General features: G+C 46.4%; 1 protein-coding gene across 1 annotated transcript; it reads right to left on the reverse strand.

Annotated features, from left to right (window-relative positions):
* Nucleotides 1–1,776: 1,776 nt before the first annotated feature.
* Nucleotides 1,777–2,631, reverse strand: GJD3 (gap junction protein delta 3). The gene has a single exon (XM_052658858.1). It carries the CDS (start codon nt 2,629–2,631, stop codon nt 1,777–1,779), a length of 855 nt encoding a protein of 284 aa, XP_052514818.1.
* Between the last annotated feature and the right edge of the window lie 22,424 nt (nt 2,632–25,055).

Consider the following 25,055-nt stretch of genomic DNA (forward strand, 5'->3'; position numbering starts at 1 on the left):
AGTAGAGAGGGAGGCTGCTCCAGGCAAAGGAACAGCACGTTGAAACATTAGAAGCAAATCTGGGTACCCTTGGTAGGAACAGAAAGTTTAGATTGGTTTGGAGCATGGAAACTTTGGAGGAGCTGAGGTGAAGGGGCTGGGGAAGACCTGATGTAACAGGGCCAGATGTGGGGGATTCAGAAGCCTCGCTCAGGTGCTTGACTTACCTGAGGACAGGGGAGCCCCAAAGAGTAAGCAGGGGTACCTGTTTAGAAAGACTCTTCCCTCTGCTTGTGTGCAGTCCAGGCAGGAAAGCTGAGGAAGAGGCATGAAGGAATGGAGGGTAGGGACGGAATGACCAGAGGTGTAGAAGAAAATTGTGCAGAGTGGGGCCCTGGCAGCCTGCTCAGCAGAGTCTGGTGACGGCCCAGAGGTGTGGTTAGATGGTGACCCCTGGATTTTTCACTTAGGGGTCTGTGTGTGTATGTGTGTGTGTGTTCGTTGCTCAGTAGTGTCCAACTCTTTGCGACCCCATGGACTGTAGCCCACGAGGCTCCTCTGTCCATGGGATTTGCCAGGAGTGGGTGGCCGTTTTCTTCTCCAGGGGATCTTCCTGACCCAGGGATCGAACCCAGGTATCCTGCATTCCAGGCAGATTCTTTACTGTCTGAGCCATCAGAGAAGGTGCTGGCTGCTTATGGACAGCATCCCCACGGGTGTGGTGAAGGAGGAAGCTGACAGGGGCAGAGGAGAGACAGGAATGAACAGGAGGCAGCCCTGTAGACAGTTCCTTGTATTTCCAGAGGGTGGGAGTGAGGGAAGAAGTGAAGGAAGAAAATGCACGGCCAGGAGGATGTTTATGGACTGGGGTAACAGCAGCAGGGTGAGGAGGAGGAAGCTAGAAGAGTCCTGCCCTCTGACCCCAGCCCCAGCCCCACTCTGTCTTCATGAAAGAAGGGCCCAGCCACCTTGCCCAGGTGACAAGGTTGAGAGTGCAGCTGGTACCTGGACTGAGGCCCGCCCAGGGTGAAGGACTTCCTCCCCTCCAGCACCCCTCCTGCGTGGGCTCGATCAGGAGGGGAGATCTTCCGAGGAAGGGAGGAGCCACTGTGGCTGCTGCTTGCCCTGGATCCTGGCCACCCACACGGGGCACATCACAGATCACACACACAACTCACACAGGACACACCGTCACACGCACAGATGCAGAATGCACACAGGGGTAGGCACACGTGTGTGCAGAAAGCCTGCACAAGATGGACATGTGCATACGCACACTTGTGCACATCCAGAGCTCACACAGGATATATATGCATGTATACACACACACAAAGTGCTTACACAGGTTTTACAGCATGCGAGGGCACCTATGCTCACACCGAATGTGTGTACATGTGTGTGTGCAGGTACACAGAGAGCCTTAGTAGAGGCTACACCTCAGTCTGAACAAGGAGAGGCCCCAGGGGATGCTGGTATCACAGCTGCTTTCCTTTCCAGTAAAACACCCAGGGCTCCTCCAGAACGTCCACTCTCCACTGACTCTGCCCTCCTCTGGTCCACCTTCTTTCAGCCTCCCTGGACTCCTTCCTTTCCGCCTGGATCAGGGCACCAAGGACAGGCCTTAGTTGATTCGATGTCCCTAGCTCCGCTGGGAAGTGTGGGTGCTGCCTGGAGGGCCATGTGCCCTGCGTGTCATCTGCTGGGGCAGGGGACCCTGCCAACAGTGGGTGAGGAGACACTTCTTGCTCCGGGATGGTGGGGTCCGGCCTCTGGCCTCACCTCCCGCCCCAGGCAGTTCTAGATGGCCAGGTCCTGACGGATGGTGGCCAGCGACGCCTTGCTGCGGCCGCTGCCGCCCTCGCTGTCACCGGCCGGCGCCCCGTGCGCATAAGCCGGTGGGGCGTAGGGGTCGGTGCCCGATCGCCGCGTGGGCAGGGCGGGCAGCGGCTGGAGCAGCTGCCGCGCCTCCTCGTGCGCGAGGTTGCAGCGGTTGTCGCGCTCGGCGGCCTGGCTACAGCGGCCGGCGCGCGGGCGGCCCTTCCAGAGCAGGTGGCCCAGCTCGGCCACGCTGAGCAGCGCCGAGAGCAGCCCCACCGCGAAGTAGAAGACCACGAAGACAGTCTTCTCGGTGGGCCGGCTCACGAAGCAGTCCACGGTGTGTGGGCACGGGGGACCTGCGCACACGAAGTGCGGGGCCACGCGGAAGCCGTAGAGCAGCGCCTGGCCCGCCAGGAAGGCCAGCTCAGCCAGCAGGCGCAGCGCCACGCTCAGCAGGTAGCAGCGGCGCGCGCGGCGGTCCCCCGGGCGCCCCGGGGCCCCCGCCCCGCCGTCCGCGCCGCCCGGCTCCTTGCTGGCCCGGTGCACCGAGTAGATGACGAAGAGCACCGGGGGCGCCGACAGCAGCAGGATGTGGAAGAGCCAGAAGCGGTAGTGGGAGACGGGGAAGGCGCGGTCGTAGCAGGTCTGGCGACAGCCAGGCTGCAGCGTGTTGCACACGAACTCCTCCTGCTCGTCCTCGAACACGGCGCCGCCCACCGTGGCCAGCACCAGGATGCGGAAGATCAGCATGACCACCAGCCACAGGCGGCCCACGAGCGGCGACTGCAGCTGCACGGCGTCCAGCAGCGAGCCGAGGAACGCCCACTCCCCCATGGCGCTGGAGATAGACGCGGGGCGGGCAGTTAAGAGGCCGAAGGATCAGGGTCCCAACCCTCCCAACCCTCCGCGCCTATCGGGGTGGGATCAGCTGGACCGCCTCTAACTTCGAGGTGAGCCAGGGGGTCAGCCAGACCTGGCTTTAGCAGGGGCTTTGAGGGAACAAAGGGCTTAGCTTAGGGGAGCTCAGGGGCGCTGGGGAGGAGCTCCGCCCCGGTGCTCTGGTCAGACACCCATGGAACTGCTGGGTTGCATCCTGCGCTCCTCCGAGGCCAGGTTGGAGGGAAAGGACCTCGGAGATGAGCCCTGCCAGCCCCTGGCTACATGTGTGGAAGCAGAAACCCAGCAGTGCCCTAGTGTGCTCCAGGATGCTTTCTGTGGGCAAGAGCAGTGCCTGAACCCAAGGCTCTGACCCAGCTTGGTACTTCTGGGTGAAGTGGAGCCAGCAGACCCAGAAGGATTCACCCTCTTCTTTCTCCGCCCACCATTTCTCTTGCCTCCCTCCTTTTTTTTTTTTTTTTTACTGCAGTGAACTCCTCTCAAAATTGGGGAGTGGACACAAAGGGAAGGAACCCCACTTCCATCAGGATCCATTGTCCTAGATGTCCCCTACCATCTGTGCGGTGGGAATGCTGGCCCACCTCTTCCCATCTCCTCCCTGGTGTCTCTCTGATTCCAGCTTCTCGTATCTCCCGAGAGACTCCCCAACACCCCCCTCACAGGTCCCACAGGCCACCAGACCCTCACCCCTAACCACTCACCCTGCAGCTGGCGCTGGGATGTTAAAGCCGAGTGAAGAACCTTGGGAAATGGTTGGGACCTGTTTCTCCTGATCCTTCTTTCATTTTTCCTTTTGGATTTGGTCAGGATGGATGGCAAGACAGGATGCCTGAGAGGGGCGAGTGCTCCCCCTTCTCTTAAAGGGACAGGGTGACCCTGTTGACTGGCTCCACCCCTGGGAACAGACACAGGGCCACGCCCCTTGCTGGATTCTGCCAGCCTTCTCTTCCCATCCCCTCATCCCCCTACCCCCACCCCCACACCAGGGCTGAGTCCCCACTGGAAATGAGGAATGGGGTTACCCAGCGCTCATCCCTGTTGAAGGAAGTCCATCTCTAACAGACTTTCCTAACTGGAAGGCCTAGATCCACTATCATGTGACTATCCCCCCTGAAGGCAGTCTTCAGGGCTGGCACAGGATTTGATGCTGGTATTGGTGGCACTGGTGTTTTAAGCAACAGACACCTGCTAACTCTTCTTCAAGCTCTGACATGACAAGTCCCTTAGTTCTTCTGGGCCAGTCTCCTGGCTTGTCAGCTGAGGAGCCTGGGCCAGCTGATCCCCAGGTTCCCTTCCAGCTCTGCATCTTAATGCTGAGGTCCCAACCATGTCACAGAAAAGCTCAAGCCCAGAAAAGTGTTCCTTTTGGAAAAACATTAGGGTATCAAGGGTGTCTGGCCTTGGGACTTGAATAAAAGCTTTTGCTTCCTTCCTGCTTTTCTGTAACTTCCAGATTTACTGTAATGAGCGTGTCATTTTATAATGTGTAAATAGAAAGGTTTCTTTTCCCTCACAAGGCTTTGAACTGAGTCACCTTCTACTGCTCTAGGTAGCCGGAGAAGCTGTCCCATAGAGAAGGGCAGTTAGGATGACCAAGGGTGACCTGAGTGGCCAGGGAGGGGACACTCCCAGGTTAAGTGCTCATTTGTCCTCTCTGCCTTTCCAGGAGTCTGGACCCACACCATTCTCCTCCTTCGCCTGTGAAATTGCTCTGGGTCGGGCCCCAGGCCCCACTCATCATAAGAATTAGCTTATTTCATCCTCCTGACAAGGATGGGAAGCTGAGACTCAGAGGGTCTAAGGCACAGTCACGCAGCAAGAGAGAGAGGGTCCTGGCCTCACACCCAGCCTCACTGGTTTGGAGCCCACGTTCTGAAGCTCATGGTGGAACTGTTGTGGTTCTAGCCTGCCTGGACTTCCCAGGGCCTGACAGTTCCTAGGGCTTTGTGTGGGGCCATGCTAGGACTCACCTCTTTGGTGACACTTGGTCTCCTCTCCGGCCATGGGGGCCTGTCTGGTTTTCCATGTGCTGATGGGGACCCCTGGCTGGTTTCAAGAAGGGTTGGGAAATGTGTCCTTCACCCACACTGGCTCCAGCCCAGCCCTGCCTGGAAAAACCCTAGGTCGGGAGTGCTGGGGTTCCCTAGGGACAGGGCCTGGGTGGGGAGACACCAGCCTGGATTAAGTCCAAAGGAAAGCACATGCTGGGGCCCATTCCAAAAACAGGATGTAGGCTGGGAGCACCGGCGACCTCCCCATTCCCTACCTCCACCTGCTCCTGGCAAAGCTGCTCCCTGACCCATGACTCCTGCCCCCAGCCATGGGGGCCCAGGGACACACCTCATCGCCCCTGGAATAGTCCCTGCTGGGTCAGCCCACCAGCCCAGCCTGGAAAAATCCTCATCAGACCAGACACATCTGCCTGTGGAGAGTGGAAAGTGACAGAGGTGGCGGGTGGGCAAGGGGGGAGCCGTGGAGCCGGGGTTCCCCTGCACTGTCCCCGGCCCTTGATACCGCAGGGCCAGACACAGGAGACTCAGCAATCTCTGGGGCCCATCCTCCTTCTCAGATAGTGCCAGCCTGGGAGGAGGTGTCACTGATGCTGCCCAGAGCTGGCGGCACTTGGCCTCATTCTTGGCCCAGCTTGCGGCCTGGTGTGGGGCTCAGACTGGTTCACACTCGGTTTCCATCCCAGACACCTAACCCTGGTCCGTTGGACCGTGGAACCACTTCCCATGTCCATCACACATGAACACACATAGGCAGGCACACACATGGGTAAATTAATACCCATGACATCAGCAACCCACAACTATATTTTCTCTCCACTGTGTCCCTCTAACATTTAAAAAGATCTTTATATAAATGCTGCCTTTTAATAAGGCCTTTTCTAGCTGCCCTAACTGGAATTTAACCTCTGACTTCCTGTCTCCTTTCTGAGCTTTATCTCCTTTGCACTGACCACTTCATAACACACTTTATATTTTCCTTATTTATTCTGTGCAGCATCCGTCTCCTTAATTAGCATGGTAGCTCCAGGAGGGCAGAAATTTTTGGTGCTTTATATACTATCCTGCCCTCAATGCCTAGACAGTTCCTGGCACTTTAGTAGATCTGTGTGGTGGCTGAATGAGTGAATTGGGGTGGAAGGGTTTTAGAGGGTGCAGATCTTCTCTGCCTCAAGAGGATGACGCTGCTGGGTCCCACGCCTCCGTTGTTCCCTCTGATCTCCTCCAGGGCCTGTGATCACTTAAGTGAATATTCAGTCTGAGATCCGCAATCAGAATGTCCAGTCTTGGGTAGAAAAGAAAACTCCAAAATTGGTTAATGGTGAAAATCTGCCCCAGCTCAAACAGAGCAGGAAGGAAGAGTGGGTGAGAAGCAGGGGGCATGGCCTCTTCTCCTTGGTTACTCCCTTCAAGTCCGCTGCAGCCCTTCCCCCGCAGAGCTGCACCATTTCTGAGCCGGTCCCCAGGCTGGTCTGAAAAGCCTCCAGACCAGATGATCTCCTGGTCACTGGTCGCCCGAGCTCTCTGCCCCCTCCCCTCTGTCCTCAGCCTTTGGTTCCCCATAGACTCCTCAGGCTCTGCATTTATCACCAGCTGGGGCCTGCTTCCCCTGTCCAGGCTTATTTCCTCCCTTAGCTCTATAATTATTTAGGATGAGGTTTGGCTCTAAGAGCAAAAATACGAAACAGTGGCTCAAACCAGAAGGAACCTTGTTTCTCACATAAAAGGAGGGCGGGGGCTGTTCAGCACTGGCAGAGCAGCTCTGCGCCCCAAAGTCCTAAGTAGAGGGCAGTCGGCTCCTTCCAAACCCCTCCTGCGGTGTAGCCCCCTCCTGCAGGATTCACAGAATCTATCAATCATATTCCAGGCAGCGGAGGGAGAAAGCGATGAAAGTGGGAGAAACAGGCGCAAGAACATCTCTCTAAAAAGTCCGGAGAGGCTGCCACGTGACCCACCTGCTCGCATATCATTGGCCTTCCCTCCGCAAGGAAGCCTGGGAAAAGGAATCGTTATTCTGAGTGGCCTTGAGTGGAAGAAGCGAGAATGTAGCCCTCACTGTGAGAAGTCCACCTCTAGTATTCACCTTCCGCACTGAGATGGGAGTCAGGCAGATAAGGTTTGCCCCAGGTCTGACCCCACCAGCTGCTCCCTGAGGAAGGAGGCCGCCTCAGTCTACCTTGTCACCTCAGCTCCTACCAAACCAGCGCATCTTCATTCACGTGCCTCTGCCCCACCTGGTCTCTTGCCCCATGTCACGCTTTTCTAGGTTGTACGTGTGGCAGCTTTGTTCAGTGAGGACGATGACTGGGCCTGAGGGTGGTTGGGCCCTGCAGGCAGCCTCATCTGAGAGACAAAGAGGCTTGGGAGTTCCACTTCCTTTCCTCGAAAGCCTAGAGTGAAAGACGGAGGAGAGAAACTACTTTGGGACTGAGGTGGGGAAGGGGACAGGTTTGTTATCAAGAGGCTTCTTTCCAAGTCCCATTTCCCTCCCCGGAGCTCTGAATAGCTGATATAACTGCCAAGATCCGTAAGCTGCTACAATCGCTGCTGCTGGACCTGTGACCTTCTCTCCATCACTCCGGGGACGGAAGTGGGATCAGGTTGACTCCAGATCAGTCGATGGGCAGACCAAAGTAACTCCCTCCCTGAAAGAGATACTCCTGGGTTCAAAGGAGTGCTGCCCACCAGGCCCTGGAAAATTACAGAAAGACTAGATGCGGTAGACAAAGTCACTTATGGAATCGGCTTCCCTTCCTCCAGTTAAAATATCTTTTGTATTCACCAGGATGTACTGGAGCCACCTTGAGGCCATTGAAGTTACTGGCTTACTCAAAAGAAATCTGATTCTAGAAATTACTGAGGAAAAATGTCAGGGGGAGGGTAAAATGATACAACTGCTTTGAAAAGTTCGGCAGGTTCTTAGGCAAAGAGTTATTAAACAAATGACCAACAATTCCACTTCTAGGTATCTACCCAAGAGACGTGAAAAAATATGCTTTAAACAAGCTATGTATTCTCACGTTCATAACAGTTTTATTTATAATGGGCGCAAACTGGAAGCAACCCAAATGTCTGTCAACAGGTGAATGGATAAACAGATCCATACAATGGAATGCGTGTGTGTGTGTGTGTGTGTGTGTGTGTGTTAGGCGCTCAGTTGTTTCTGACTTTTTGCGACCCCATGGACTATAGCCCACCAGGCTCCTCTGTCCCTGGAATTCTCCAGGCAAGAATACTGGAGTGGGTTGCCATTCCCTTCTCCAGGGGATTGTCCAGATCCAGGGATAAAACCTGAGGCAGATTCCTTACCATTTGAGTCACCAGAGAAGTCCTACAATGAATAATATTCAGCAATTAAAATAACGACTACTTGATACCTAAATATGGTTAACTTTAAGAAACATGATGTCAAATGAAAGGTCGGACACAAAAGCATACATACGTGTACATTAATATATGTATATGAAGTTAAAAGCATATATATATATATATATATATATATGAAATTCTAGAATAGGTAAAATTAACCTATAATGGTAGAAATCAGATCAATGTTGGGGGTCAGGGTTGAAGAGACACTTAAGAATTTTGGGGAGTGATGGAAAAGTTTTATATCTTGATCGTGATGGTGGGTATGCAGGAGTATACATTTGTCAAAAGTCATCAATATGTATACTTACAGTGAGTGCATTTTATGTATGTAAATTATACCTCAAGATGGTGACTGCAGCCATGAAATTAAAAGATGCTTACTCCTTAGAAGAAAAGTGATGACCAACCTAGATAGCATATTCAAAAGCAGAGACATTACTTTGCTGACTAAGGTCCGTCTAGTAAAGGCTATGGTTTTTCCTGTGGTGAGAATTGGACTGTGAAGAAGGCTGAGTGCTGAAGAATTGATGCTTTTGAACTGTGGTGTTGAAGAAGACTCTTGAGAGTCCCTTGGACTGCAAGGAGATCCAACCAGTCCATTCTGAAGGAGATCAGCCCTGGGATTTCTTTGGAAGGAATGATGCTAAAGCTGAAACTCCAGTACTTTGGCCACCTCATGCGAAGAGTTGACTCATTGGAAAAGACTCTGATGCTGGGAGGGATTGGGGGCAGGAGAAGGGGATGACAGAGGATGAGATGGTTGGATGGCATCACTGACTCGATGGACGTGAGTTTGAGTGAACTCCGGGAGTTGGTGATAGACAGAGAGGCCTGGCGTGCTGCGATTCACGGGGTCGCAGAGTTGGACACGACTGAGCGACTGAACTGAACTGAAAGTTGATTTAAAAAGAAAAAAGTAATGTTGCTTTGTGTTGAAATTATTTTGCAGGAGTGATGAGAGCGATTAAGACTTTTTAAAAGTCATTTTTACACCTCTCTCTCCAGCTCTTTTGGCAACTCTCTTTCCTCTTCCTCTCCCTTCATCCTCTTGTCCCTCCACTATCGATTCTGGTCATCCATTCCCCCTTAACAACTGCCTCTTTCCCATTCTTTATGAAATAGAGCAAATTGGCTTGTTCCTACCAATCTGAGTTTGATGTCTGAAGAACGCTTTTGTGCACAAAATCAATATCCTTGGGTTTGAATTTATTCAATTTATTAAAACAAAAAAATTCTAACTTTTTCCTTTTTAAGCCTTCAACTTCTACACTTTGCTATTTTAGTTATACAGGTAATATAATTTGAGTATAAAAATAAGAATAATCATTTTCACTTGCTGTTTCATGTTCAATTATAGTTTTTAAGTTAAATTTGCATCAGTTCAGTTCAGTTCAGTTCAGTCGCTCAGTCATGTCCGACTCACACCAGGCCTCCCTGTCCATCACCGACTCCCAGAGTTCACTCAAACTCACGTCCATCGAGTTGGTGATGCCATCCAGCCATCTCATCCTCTGTCATCCCCTTCTCCTGCCCCCAATCCCTCCCAGCATCAGAGTCTTTTCCAATAAGTCAACTCTTCGCATGAGGTGGCCAAAGTACTGGAGTTTCAGCTTTAGCATCATTCCTTCCAAGGAACACCCAGGGCTGATCTCCTTCAGAATGGACTGGTTGGATCTCCTTGCAGTCCAAGGGACTCTCAAGAGTCTTCTCCAACACCACAGTTCAAAAGCATCGATTCTTTGGCGCTCAACTTTCTTCACAGTCCAACTCTCACATCCATACATGACCACTGGAAAAACCACAGCCTTGACTAGACGGACCTTTGTTGGCAAAGTAATGTCTCTGCTTTTGAATATGCTATCTAGGTTGGTCATAACTTTCCTTCCAAGGAGTAAGTGTCTTTTAATTTCATGGCTGCAATCACCATCTGCAGTGATTTTGGAGCCCCCCAAAATAAAGTCTGACACTGTTTCCACATCTATTTCCCATGAAGTGATGGGACCAGATGCCATGATCTTAGTTTTCTGAATGTTGAGCTTTAAGCCAACTTTTTCACTCTCCTCTTTCACTTTCATCAAGAGGCTTTTTAGTTCCTCTTTACTTTCTGCCATGAGGGTGGTGTCATCTGCATATCTGAGGTTATTGATATTTCTCCCGGCAATCTTGATTCCAGCTTGTGCTTCTTCCAGCCCAGCGTTTCTCATGATGTACTCTGCATAGAAGTTAAATAAGCTGGGTGACAATATACAGCCTTGACGTACTTCTTTTCCTATTTGGAACCAGTCTGTTGTTCCATGTCCAGTTCTAACTGTTGCTTCCTGACCTGCATATAGGTTTCTCAAGAGGCAAGTAAGGTAGTCTGGTATTCCTATCTCTTTCAGAATTTTCCACAGTTTATTGTGATCCACACAGTTAAAGGCTTTGGCATAGTCAATAAAGCAGAAATAGATGTTTTTCTGAAACTCTCTTGCTTTTTCGATGATCCAGCGGATGTTGCCAATTTGATCTCTGGTTCCTCTGTGTGGGGCCCTAAATGGGAAACCTTAAAAAAGATGGGTTAGCTTTGCAGCCGGAAACTAAGATGGCACCTGGCGGAAGAGATGAGGGCGTGGCCTAAGTTGTTTGTCAAAGTTTTTGATTGGCTCTCTTGATTTTGGAGCACGTGGACAGCGCGTGATCACCATAGACTCCTATTATAATGATGGCACATGACGATTTGACCTTTAATGTGATTGGTGCAACTATGGAAAGTCCCTCGCAAATCCCCCTGCTTGCCTTTATAAGTCGGGAGCTTGCGGCAATAAAGCGAAACTGCTTAGACGGAACCCGTGTCCCGTCTGATTGTCTCTCGCTTGCCAAGGGGCTGGGTTGGCAGACAGCAGGCTCACCTCTCCTCGGGACCCCTCGGCTTTGCTGAGGGAAGTTCCACTGCTTCTCTCTTTCTGCGGAGCGCCCCACACACCTCTGCCTTTTCTAAAACCAGCTTGAACATCTGGAAGTTCACGGTTCATGTACTGGCTTGGAGAATTTTGAGCATTACTTTACTAGCGTGTGAGATGAGTGCAATTGTGCAGTAGTTTGAGCATTCTTTGGGATTGCCTTTCTTTGGGATTGGAATGAAAACTGACCTTTTCCAGTCCTGTGGCCACTGCTGAGTTTTCCAAATGTGCTGGCAGATTGAGTGCAGCACTTTCACAGCATCATCTTTTAGGATTTGAAATAGCTCTACTGGAATTCCATCACCTCCACTAGCTTTATTCATAGTGATGCTTTCTAAGGCCCACTTGACTTCACATTCCAGGATGTCTGGCTCTAGGTGAGTGATTACACCATCATGATTATCTTGGTCGTGAAGATCTTTTTTGTACAGTTCTTCTGTGTATTCTTGCCACCTCTTCTTAATATCTTCTGCTTCTGTTAGGTCCATACCATTTCTGTCCTTTATTGAGCCTATCTTTGCATGAAATGTTCCGTTCGTATGTCAAATTTTCTTGAAGAGATCTCTAGTCTTTCCCATTCTATTGTTTTCCTCTATTTCTTTTCATTGATCGCTGAGGAAGGCTTTCTTGTCTCTCCTTGCTATTCTTTGGAACTCTGCATTCATATGCTTATATCTTCCTTTTCTCCTTTGCTTTTCACTCCTCTTCTTTTCACAGCTATTTGTAAGGCCTCTCCAGACAGCCATTTTGCTTTTTTCCGTTTCTTTTCCATGGTGATGGTCTTGATCCCTGTCTCCTGTACAATGTCATGAACCTCTGTCCATAGTTCATCAGGCACTCTATCTATCAGATCTAGTCCCTTAAATCTATTTCTCACTTCCACTGTATAATCATGAAGGATTTGATTTAGGTCATACCTGAATGATCTAGTGGTTTTCCCTACTTTCTTCAATTTAAGTCTGAATTTGACAATAAGGAGTTCATGATCTGAGCCACAGTCAGCTCCTGGTCTTGTTTTTGCTGACTGTATAGAGCTTCTCCATCCTTGGCTGCAAAGAATATAATCAGTCTGATTTCGGTGTTGACCATCTGGTGGTGTCCTTGTGTAGAGTCTTCTCTTGTGTTGTTGGAAGTGGGTGTTTGCTATGACCAGTGTGTTCTCTTGGCAAAACTCTATTAGCCTTTGCCCTGCTTCATTCCTTACTCCAGGGGCAAATTTACCTGTTACTCCGGGTATTTCTTGACATCATACTTTTGCATTCCAGTCCTCTATAATGAAAAGGACATCTTTTGGGGGTGATAGTTCTAAAATGTCTTGTAGGTCTTCATAGAAACGTTCAACTTCAGCTTCTTCAGTGTTACTGGTTGGGGCATAGATTTGGATTACTGTGATATTGAATGGTTTGCCTTGGAAATGAACAGAGATCATTCTGTCGTTTTGGATATTGCATCCAAGTACTGCATTTCAGACTCTTTTGTTGAACATGATGGCTACTTCATTTCTTCTAAGGGATTCCTGCCTGCAGTAGTAGATATAATGGTCATCTGAGTTAAATTCACCCATTCCAGTCCATTTTAGTTCACTGGTTCCTAGAATGTCGACGTTCACTCTTGCCATCTCCTGTTTGACCACTTCCAGTTTCCCTTGATTCATGGACCTAACATTCCAGGTTCCTGTGCAATATTGCTCTTTACAGCATCGGACCTTGCCTCTATCACCAGTCACATCCACAACTGGGTATTGTTTTTGCTTTGGCTCCATCCCTTCATTCTTTCTGGAGTTACTTCTCCACTGATCTCCAGTAGCATATTGGGCACCTACCAACCTCGGGAGTTCCTCTTTCAGTATCCTATCATTTTGCCTTTTCATTCTGTTCATGGGGTTCTCAAGGCAAGAATACTGAAGTGGTTTGCCATTCCCTTCTCCAGTGGACCACATACTGTCAGACCTCTCTACCATGACCCGCCCATATTGGGTGACCCCACACGGCATGGCTTAGTTTCATTGAGTTAGACAAGGCTGTGGTCCATGTGATTAGGTTGACTAGTTTTCTTTGATTATGGTTTTAGTGTGTCTGCCTTCTGATGCCCTCTCGCAACACCTACCATCTTACTTGAGTTTCTTTTACCTTGGACGTGGGGTATCTCTTCATAGCTGCTCCAGCAAAGTGCAGCCTGCTGCTCCTTACCTTGGACAAGGGGTATCTCCTCACTACCGCCCCTCCTGACCTTGGGCGTGGGGTAGCTCCTCCCGGCCACAGCCCCTGCTTAATAGACACTAATTACAAACCTGTTTAATTAAGTCCTAACACTTCCAAGCCTGATGGAACTGAAAACTCTAACAAATAATTATCTTCTGATGCATTAAAATAACTTCTGTAAACCTAACAAACCAAATGTACAAATTCAAGTTCTTCTCAATTTTATAGTAGTGTTTACAAATTTAATCAAATCTGTTAAACTTTTGAGAATTCCCTGGCAGTTCAGCGGTTAGGACTCTGCACTTTCATCGGCAAGGGTGCAGGTTCAATCCCTGGTGGGGGAATTAAGATCCTGCAAGTTGTGTGGCATACCTCCCCCAAAGTTAAAATTAAAATATCATCTAAAAATATGTTACATATTTAAATTGAAATTACTGGGCTAATCTATCAGGTTTCTTTACTTAAATTCTTTTAAACATTAGGAACATTAAAAATATGTAATACAGGGTCTTCCCTGGTGGTTCAGTGGTTGGGACTCTGTGCTTCCAGTGTGGGAGGGGCACGTTTTGTTCCCAGGTTGGGGAACTAAGATCCCACATGCCGCATGTGGTGCAGCCTAAAAATAAATGAATGAATAAATAAGTCTTTAAAAAAATATGTAACACAAATACATTTTGAATGATTATGAAATGTTCCTAAATTTAACACAAAATCATAAACACTGTGAGTTTGATTGCTTCATCATTTCTATAGTTCTATCTTTACCTTCCAGTTTGTATGTAGAGTCATTTACCCAACTCAGAACAGTTTAATCATGTAAGGTGGACTAAAATGTTTTTAAAAAATTGAAGTATAGTTCTTTTTTATAATGTGTTAATTTCTGCTGTACAGCAAAGTGATTCAGTTATACATACATATGCATTTTTTTTAATATTCTTTTCCATTTATCACAGGATATTGAATGTAGCTGCCCATGCTACACAGCACGACGTTGTTGTTTATCTAATCTATATATAAGAGCTTATATTTGCTGACCCCCAATTTCCTCCTCTATCTCTCTTCCAGCCCCTTCCCCCTTGGCAATCATAAGTCTGTTCTCTATGTCCATGAGTCTATTTCTGTTTCTATTTTGTGGATAGGTTGTTTTTAGATTCCATGTACAAGTGATATCATGTGGTATTTGTCTTTCTGACTGACTTCACTGACTTACTGATAATCTTTAGTGGCATCCATGTTGCTGCAAATGGCATTATTTTGTTCTTTTTATGGCTGAGTAGTACTCCATTGTATATAGGTACCACATCTTCTGTATCCATTCATCTGTGAATGGACATTTAGTTTTATTCCATGTCTTGGTTATTGTAAATACGGCTGCTGTGAATATAGGGGTGCATGTATCTTTTTGAATTAGAGTTTTGTCTAGATATATGCCCAGGAGTGGGATTGCTGGATCATATAATAGCTCTATTTTTAGTTTTCTGAGTAGTCTCCATACTGTTCTCCATAGTGGCTGCACCAACTTACATCCCACCAACAGTGTAGGAGGGTTCCTACACGGATTTCTTAGTTAATGTGGCATGTGCCAGAGCTCTTCTCCAAACTTTTTGCTTTGGAATTTATTAAAAGTATGTGTTTATGTTCCCATTTTTAGCCTTTTCATGTTCATTGCTTCATGGTTTTTGTCTGGCAAAGACCATTACAAAGCATATAATTTGAATATGTGCCCCGGAATTCTGTAACCATATAGGTGGTAATGCAATTATTTCTCCATCCAATTCAGACTTGTCTGTTCCATCCAGCAAGAGGAGATACAACTGTGGTTTCCATGGAGATTCTTGAAGGCGGGATCGATAGTTTCCCCATCATGCTAGTGGTTAGTCTCTCAGTTGTGTCTGATTCTTTGAAACCCCATGAACTGTAGCCCTCCAGGCTCCTCTGTCCATGGGGTTTTCCAGGCAGGAATACTGGAGTACATTGCTATTTCCCCATGGTGCATTGCAAATCTCTCCTCAATAACTGCAATGTATATTCTGGAATGGGCTTCTCTGATAGTTCAGTTGGTAAAGAATCCACCTGCAATGCAGGAGACCCTGGTTCTATTCCTGGGTCAGGAAGACCTGCTGGAGAAGGGATAGGCTACCCACTCCAGTATACTTGGGTTTCCCTTGTGGCTTAGCTAGTAAAGAATCTGCCTGCGGTGCAGGAGACTTGGATTTGAACCGTGGGCTGGGAAGACCCCTTGGAGAAGGAAAAGGCTACCCACTCCAGTATTATGGCTTAGAGAAGTCCATGGACTGTATAGTCCATGAGGTTGCAAAGAGTCGGACATTACTGAGCAACTTTCATTTTCACATGTTCTGGAATGCAAAAGTAGAAAGTTGAGAGATACTTTGAGTAACAGGCAAGTTTGGCCTTGGAGTACAGAATGAAGCAGGGCAAAGGCTAACAGAGTTATGTCAAGAGAACACACTGGTCATAGCAAACATCCTCTTCCAACAACACAAGAGAAGACTCTACACAAGGACATCACCAGATGGTCAATACTGAAATCAGATTGATTATATTCTTTGCAGCCAAAGATGGAGAAGCTCTATACATTTAGCAAAAACAAGACGGGGAGCTGATTATGGCTCAGACCATGAACTCCTTAGTGCAAAATTCAGGCATAAATTGACGAAAGTAAGGAAAACCCCTAGACCATTCAGGTATGACCTAAATCAAATTCCTTACAATTATACAGTGGAAGTGACAAATGGATTCAAGGAATTTGATTTGATAGACGGAGTGCCTGAAGAACTATGGACGGAGGTTCATGACATTGTATAGGAGGTGGTGATCAAGACCATCCCCAAGAAAAAGAAATGCAAAAAGGCAAAATGGTTGTCTGAGGAGGCCTTACAAATAGCTGAGAAAAGAAGAGAGGCTAAAGGCAAAGGAGAAAAGGAAAGATATATCCATCTGAATGCAGAGTTCCAAAGAATAGTAAGGAGAGATAAGAAAGTGTTCCTCAGTGATCAATACAAAGAAATAGAGGAAAACAATAGAATGGGAAAGGCTAGAGATGTCTTCAAGAAAATTAGAGATACGAAGGGAACATTTCATGTAAAGATAGGCTCAATAAAGGACAGAAACAGAAGCAGAAGATAGTAAGAAGAGGTGGCAAGAATACACAGAACTATACAAAAAAGATCTTCATGACCCAGATAACCACGATGGTGTAATCACTCACCTAGAGCCAGACATCCTGGAATGTGAAGTCAAGTGGGGCTTAGGAAGCATCACTATGAACAAAGCTAGTGGAAGTGATGGAATTTCAGTTGAGCTATTTCAAATCCTAAAAGATGATGCTGTGAAAGTGCTGCACTCAACTTGCCAGCAAATTTGGAAGAGTTAGCAGTGGCCCTGGCACTGGAAAAGGTCAGTTTTCATTCCAATCCCAAAGAAAGGCAATGCCAAAGAATGCTCAAACTACCACATAATTGTACTCATCTCACACGCTAGCAAAGTAATGCTCAAAATTCTCCAAGCCAGGCTTCAACAGTATGTGAACGGTGAACTTCCAGATGGTCAAGCTGGATTTAGAAAAGGCAGAGGAACCAGAGATCAAGTTGCCAACATTCACTGGATCATAGAGAAGGCAAGAGAGTTCCAGAAAAAACATCTATTTCTGCTTTATTGACTACACTAAAGCCTTTGACTGTGTAGATCACAACAAACTGTGGAAAATTCTGAAAGAGATGGGAATGCCAGACCACCTTACCTGACTCCTGAGAAATCTGTATGTGCAGGTCAGGAAGCAACAGTTAGAACCAGCCATGAAACAAGAGACTGTTTCCAAATTGGGAAAGGAGTACACCAAAGAGGTGTATTGTCACTCTGTTTTTTTAACTTATATGCAGAGTACATCAAGTGAAATGCTGGGCTGGATGAAGCCCAAGCTGGAATCAAGATTGCTGGGAGAAATATCAATAACCTCAGATATGCAGATGATGCCACCCTTATGGCAGAAAGCAAAGAACTAAAGAGCCTGTTGATGAAAGTGAAAGAGGAGAGTGAAAAAGTTGGCTTAAAACTCAACATTCAAAAAGCCAAGATCATGGCACCTGGTCCCATCACTTCATGGCAAATAGAAGGGGGAACGATGGAAACAGTGACAGACTTTATTTTCTTGGACGCCAAAGTCACTGCAGATGGTGACTGCAGCCAAGAAATTAAAAGATGCTTGCTCCTTGGAAGAAAAACTATGACCAATCTAGACAGCATATTAAAAAGCAGAGACATTACTTTGCCAACAAAGGTCCATCTAGTCAAATCTATGGTTTTTCCAGTAGTCATGCATGGATGTGAGAGTTGGACCATAAAGATAAAGAAAGCTGAGCACTGAAGAATTGATGCTTTTGAACTGTGGTGTTGGAGAAGACTCTTGAGAGTCCCTTGGACTTCAAGATCAAACCACTCAATCCTAAAGGAAATCAATCATGAATATTCATTGGAGGAATTGATGCTGAAGCTGAAGTTTCAATACTTTGGCCACCCAATGCAAAGAACTGACTCCTTGGAAAATACCCTGATGCTTGGGAAGATTGAAGGCAGGAGGAGAAGGGGACAACAGAGGATGAAATACTTGGATGGCATCATCGACTTGATGAACATGTGTTTGAGCAAGCTCCGGGAGTTGGTGATGGACAGGGAAGTTTGGCATGCTGCAGTCTATGGGGTCACAAACAGCTGGACACGACTGAGCGACTGAACTGAACTTCCATGCTTACAAGAGCATGTATTGAAAGCAGGGAATCCCTCCCATTCACTTTTTAAATTAACACTGTGATTTTCCACAGTTATGAAAAACCTGTCTACTCCATCAGAATGGAGTTTTGTGCACTATACAAAATGTTATTACCAAAAGCTGCAGCCCAGGCAAAGGATGTGCTCGTCTGCCTTGTGGCCACTGTTTCAGACCTTGGGAAGCTACTCTGTAAGAGGTTCAGTATCATCACATGATTACAGTGTGGACCATGACTGCTGAGCACTAGACCGTGGCTCACCCTTGCCTGTTCATCCTCCTGTGTCACACCTTTCAGCGGCTCTCTAAGTTCCCTGTCCATACACTCTCCTCCAGTTTATAGCTGTAGCCGTCACAGCAAAGCACAGATGAATATATATGGACAAAAAGCTTCCGGGTCTTTGGAAATCTTCCAGTTTCCCACCACTTTGGTAACTTTGTTTCCTACATCCATGACTCTACTTATGTTTTGCAAATAAGTTCATTTGCTCCCTTTTTCTTTGCCTTTTTATTTTTTTTAAGATTCCATATGTAAGTGGTATCATATGGTATTTGCCTTTCTCTTTTGACTTCACTTACTGTGATAATCTTTAGGTCCATCCATATTGCTGCAAATGGCCTTATTTTGCTCTTTTCTTACTACTGAGTAATATTCCAATGTATATATGTACATCTTCTTAAGCCATCTCTCTGTTGATAGACATTCAGGTTGCTTCTATGTCCTGGCTATTGTAAAGAGTGCTGCAGTGATGCATGTATCTTTCTGAATTATGATTTTCTCCAGGTACATGCCCAGGAGTGGGATAGCTGGGTCATATAGTAGCTCTATTTTTAGTTTTTTAAGAAACTTTTATTCTGTTCTCTTTAGTGGCTGCACCAATTTACATTTTCAGTAACAGTGTAGGAGGGTTTCCCTTTTCTCCATACTCTCTCCAGTGTTTATTATTTAGACCTTTTTTTTAAAAAAAAGCAGTTGTTAACATTTAAGGCATCTCCTACCATGTGGCTTCAAGCTACTGGGATACATGCCCTACTCACATCCTTAACCTTCTCAGCTCTTCTGCTAAAGAATTTGACCTTCACCATGACAGGCTGCTTTGGGTTCTTGGCAGCGTTTATACCCATGTCTGTTCACTGACCAAAGTCCACAATTTATCAAGGTTGACATCTGGGCAGAAGTTCTGTTTCTTCTTTCTTTTTTTGGCTACACAGTATGTGGGGTCTCAGTTCCCCAACCAGGGATCCAACCCATACTCCCTGCACTGGATGCTCAGAGTGCCAACCACTGGGTCACCCTCAACTCCAGAGAAGCTCTGCTCTAGTTCCTCTTTAAGTGGTAATGCCTCATACCAGCTGGCCCAGAGTATCCTGGGTGATATTTGTTGAAGTTGAGTCTGTGGTGATGAATGCCACCAGCATTGTCCCAGCCTCCTGGGTGCTCCCGGTGTTTGCTGATGCAGCTGAGGCTGTAGCTCATGTGGCTCCTACGTTTCCAGGCCTTCCTTAGTCTGATGGCTGTAGATTTTTAAAAAATTTATTTATTCAGTTGCACTTGATCTTAGTTGTGGCATGTGGGATCTAGATCCCCAACCAGGGATCAAACTTGGGCCCCTTGCAATGGGAGTATGCCTGCCGAGTCTTGCCACTGGCCCACCAGGGAAGGCCTTGCTGTAGATTTGTTGATGATGACTATTCTGATCAGTGTGATACCTCATTGTAGCTTTTGTTTTAATTTGGCTGTGCCGGGTCTTCACTGTGGCACGCAGGATCTTTAGTCTTGGCATAATGGGCTCTTAGTTAGGGCACGCGGACTCTAATTCCCTGACCAAGGATGGACACCAGGCCCCTTGCATTGGGAGCATGGAGTTTTAACCACTGGACCATGAGGGAGGTCCCCTGCATTGTAGATTTAAAAAAATAATTACCTTAATTTTTTTTATTTGTTTATTTTTGGCTGTGCTGGGTCTTGGTTGCTGTGATCGGGTTTTCTCTAGTTGTGGAGAGTGGGGGCTACTCTGTAGGTATGGTGTGTGGGCTTCTCACTGAGGCGACTTCTCTTGTGGCAGAGCATGGGCTCTAGAGCATTCGAACTTCAGTAGTTGTGGCTCCCGGGCTCTAGAGCACAGGCTCAGTGGTTGTAGCACATGAGCTGAGTTGCTCCTCGGCATGCGGGATCTTCCTAGATCAGGGGTGGAAACTCTGTCTTCTGCATTAGCAAATGAACTCTTCACTGCTGAGCCACCAGGGAAGCCCCTCATTGTAGTCGTTTTTTTTTTTTTTTTTAAGTTTCAGACTACTTATTAATCTGTGTAAACCCCAACACAATACACTAACATGGTTTTTTGCGTTTAGAGGGGAAATATTTCCTGGTTAGGTGGAAAATTGTGTGAATGGCTTCTGGAAGACCTTCATTCTAAGCAGCTTTATAGTGAAATGCTTCATTTAGAAGTCTGGACTTTCTTCAGTTTGCTGTAATCTATACTCACAGAGTTGAACTTGTACTGATCATCAGGTCCCAGCTGGTTCCAGAGGTCTGGGTTATTCTTTCCGTCCCAGCGGACAACAGGATTGAACAGTGCCAGGCACGTGATATACAATGCTGTTCTAGTACCTCCTGGTCCAATAAATAGGAAGAGGGGGATCAAGCTAGAATACTTCTTGGCCTGACCAATGATCTGGCGGAGCGTGGTTTCAACAGAAGCCTTGAGTCCAAACCTAGAAAAAACTAACATGCAAGGCCTGGGATTAAGCAGTCACCCCTCATTGTAGCTTTTATTTGCATTTCTTTTCATGTCCATGTGATCTTCTCTGCAGCATTCAGAACCAAGGCTGCCACATCCACTATCCTAGGTCATCTTCGGTTCTTTCGGTACCAAAATGGACTTTGGAGCTTGTATAGGCAAGATTCTCCAGAAAAACAGAACCAATAGGATGTATGCCTGTTTATGTAAGAGGAGATTTATTATAGGAACTGGCTCACATAATTAAGGTGGCTAAGTCCCACAGCCTGCCATTTGCAAACTGGAGAATCGGGAAAGCTGGGGTGTAATTCAGTTTGAGTCCCATGGCCGGAAAACCACGAGTATGGAGGTCCGAGGGAAGAAAACAGACACCTCAGCTCAGAGAGAGCGGATTCACCACATCCCCGACATTTTTGTTCTTTTCAGTGGAGTGGTTGATCCCACCTGCACTGGTGGGAATCATCTTAACTCAGTCTACTGATTCAGATGCTAATCTTTTCCGGAGACACCCTCACAGAACACATTCAGGAGTTCTATTTTACCAGCTATCTGGGCATGCCTTAACCCAGTCAAGTTGACAGAGTTAACCATCACAGTTTTCAATACAGCCTGCAGACATCCTGCTGAGATTTGCAAGGGTACAGCCCCTGAGTGAAAGGGAAAAAGCCCTGAGGGCAATTCCTGGAGCGCTAACAGTTCAGCATCATATTAGATCCAGAACCCATACATTACTTGTGCGTGCGTGCTCACTCACTCAGTCGCAGCCGACCCTGTGGACTGTAGCCCGCCAGGCTCCTCTGTCCATGCATTTCCCAGGTATCTCTCTGACCTAGGGATGGAACCCACATCTCTTATATCTGCACTCACAGGCAGATGCTTTACCACTGAGCAACCTGGGAGTTCACATTATTTTCAGAAGCAGAAAAAAATATATAGTTACTTTCATTTTGAAAGAGCACATGTAATATTTGCTATTTTTGTCAACCATAGGAAGATAGAAAGAAGAAAACAAAAATCACCCAAATCCCATTATCCAGAGAAAAGCAACTGAATTTTGCTGCAACTTACAATAAGGCCTTTCAATGCACATTGCATTGGTTCTCCATCATGATTAATTAGGTGGAGTGCTTGTTAAAACAAGTGCTTTTAAAAAGTCAGTAGTCCTGGGGTGGACCTGGTAAGAAATTGTTTTTTTAAAAAATTTTATTTCAATATATTTTATTTTCCTGGGTCAGGAAGATCCCTGGAGGAGGGCATAGGCAACCCACTCCAGTATTCTTGCCTGGCAAATCCCATGGACAGAGGAGCCTGGTGGGCTAGTCCATAGGGTTGCAGAGTTAGACATGACTCAGTCAACTTGGCACACATGCGCTTATGTATCTAAGCAATGTTTCATATGTGTAGGAAATCACTATATTCTCTAAAGGGTTTAAGTGTATATAAAGACTAAGTTTATTGGAACTAGAATTTTCATCTCCTAGAATGTCAGCAGCTTAAGGAATGAGGAGTCAAGGACTGAGTTCACTTGGAGTCTTTTTAGTTAGCAAGTGCATTAATGATCAGGAGAGAACTTTTGGTTTCTGAAGGGAAACATTTGATTTTTTTTCTTTCCAAAGGTTTATATGCCTTTCTCCCACTTTCCCCCCCGATTCATTTTGTAAGCAAATGCATACACACCAGAAAGGGATTTCACCTTTGATTTGCAACTTGTTTTCTTCACTTAGCAATGTCCTAAATATCTTTTCAAGTCAAATAATCTGCATGATCTTTTTTTTTTTTTAATCTTTTGGTCGTGTGCCAACTGGGATCTTAGTTCCTTGACCAGGGATTGAACGAACCTACGCCTCCTGCACCGGAACGAGGTTTTCTTTAATTGCCCTGGGTCTTTGCTGCTGTGCTGGCTTTCTCTGATTGCAGTGAGTGGGGGATATTCTTCATTGCGGTGCATGGGCTTCTCATTCCAGTGGCTTCTGCTATTGCAGAGCATGAGCTCTAGGTACTCAGGCTTCAGTGGCTGCAGCACATGGACTCAGTAGTTGCTGCATGCGGGCCTTGGAGCACAAGGGCTTCTTCAGTAGTTGCAGTGTGTGGGCTCGGTAGTTAGAGTTCGAGGGCTCTAGAGCTCAGGCTCAGTAGTTCTGGCACATGGGCTTTGTTGCTCCACGGCATGTGGAATCTTCCCAGACCAGGGATGGAACCCAAATCCCCTGCACTGGCAGGCGGATTCTTATCCACTATGCCACCAGTCAAGTCCTGAGTCTTAACCACTGGACTTTCTGGGAGGTCCCTGCATGATGGTTCTTTGCGAGCACTCGGTATTCCTTTGTACCATACCTTGTTTCACCAGAGGTCTCTTGTTGACATTTAGGTTACTTTCAGTTTATTATAGAAACTTTAATAGGCAGCTTTGTATGTAACTTTTTTGTGTGATATTATAGATTTACATGTAGTTGTGAAAAATAAAGAGTGATTGCACTTTGCCTCCGTGTATGTATGCGCTCAGTGGTGTCTGCCTCTTTGCTGTCCCATAGACTGTAGCCTGTCAGGTTCCTCTGTCCATGGAATTTTCTAGACAAGAATACTGGTATGGGTTGCCATTTCCTACTCCAGGGGATCTTCCCGACTCAGGGATTGAACACTTTGCCTACTTTCCCCCATGGAAGCATTTTGTAAAATTATGTTGTAACCAAGACATTGATATTTCTTGTGTTACTTGAACTCTCCTTTGTATTTACATCGATTTCCGCACGTCCCCTTCTAAATTTCTTAAGGTGAGAACTGCTGGGACAAAGAGCTTGACCTTTTTGTCCAGGTTCTGATAAAAGGGCTCATTTTCCATTCTTTGGACAACACCACTCTTGGGGATGTGTTTAGGATGGCTATCCCTTTGTGACTCAAGACTTTCCTTCTAGTACTTAATTAAAAAAAAAATTATGGCTGTACTGGGTCTTCATTGCTACTCTTGGGTTTTCTCTAGTTGAGGCAAGTAGGAGCTGCTCATTGCAGTGGCTTCTCTTGGGGAGCACAAGCTCTAAGTGGGTGGGCTTCATAGTTGTGGTGCTGGGGCTTAAGTTGCTCCGTGGCATGTGGGATCTTCCTGGGCCAGGTCCCCTGCACTGGCAGCTAAGTTTTTAACCACTGGACCACCAGGGAAGTCCCTTCAGTTTTGTTTTTGATACTTAATAGTCTATGTGAAGAATTTCCCTGTTGGTCCAGTGGGTGACTCTCAGTTCCCAATGCAGGAAGCAGGGGTTTGATCCCTGGTTAGGAAACTAGGATCCTGCATAATGTGTGCAATGTGGGTGGGGGAGGGGAAAAAAGGTCTGAGTTTGACTTTCCTGTAAGATGAGAAGGGGTTGGGCCTTTCTAGCATTTTCTCCCCCTTCAATGATTAGCCAATTGCCCCAATTTACTGATATCATCAAGCAGTCGACTGGATTATCAAAATATTATTAAAGTAGGGAATAGAAATTTATATTTAAAGCTATTTATTGATGGAGGGTCAACACCATTTGAGTGTGAAAGAGATGAATTTAGCACCCATGTTTAAAGCTCAGGGAAAAATCTGCTTGGCTGTTAGTCATGGTGCCTTTCTCTTAGAACTATCACTGTGGCCAGGAGTTATGAGGGACATCAGAAAATGATGAGAATAGTTCTCAAAGCTATTTTATAGTGAATAGTGAAGAGGATATATTTCAGACTAAGGTAAAGAATGTAGTGCAGGGTGAAAAAAGGGCAACAATCAAGGGTTGCAATGTTTACAACGTTTTATTAAAGTACAAAATAGTTGGAATTAAGCTAAATAGAAAAACATAGTAAATATTTACAAAAACATTGATAACATCACTCAAGTCACACACATGTAACGAATGCAGGAAGGTCTTGAAAAGTTTATAAATTGAAAATTATGGAGATTTCCCAAAATGGATATAAAAACTCACTGCTGAGTATAGCATCAATATTCTTTGAGAATATTGTTCCTGACTCCTTTGCAATCTGAGGGGACAAGTCAAGTGCTGAGATAATCACAACTTAGGATCTAATTTTCTTCATTTTATTGACTGTTATAAAGACACATCCATGGTGTTTTTCTTCAGCTTCTGGTGATATTCAAAAGGATATGAAGAATATGAACAACTTTTCACTGCTTTAAAATTCAGCATATAAAAGGCTGAGTGAGTATTTGGAACTGGAACTACATAGAGTTCTATCTGATGGAAAATTGCTTATAAAACTAAGATAAAACAGAACTAATCATGCTCTATCTCATATTTACTGAAAGTAGGCAGAGCAGAAACTTTTATGTCAAAGGGCTC

Source organism: Budorcas taxicolor, chromosome 19 (assembly GCF_023091745.1).
Source record: "Budorcas taxicolor isolate Tak-1 chromosome 19, Takin1.1, whole genome shotgun sequence".
NCBI lineage: Eukaryota > Metazoa > Chordata > Mammalia > Artiodactyla > Bovidae > Budorcas > Budorcas taxicolor.

Bases quoted from the DNA above. Each gene is read 5' to 3' on its own strand.
- GJD3 (XM_052658858.1), bottom strand. From the start codon at position 2,631: ATGGGGGAGTGGGCGTTCCTCGGCTCGCTGCTGGACGCCGTGCAGCTG.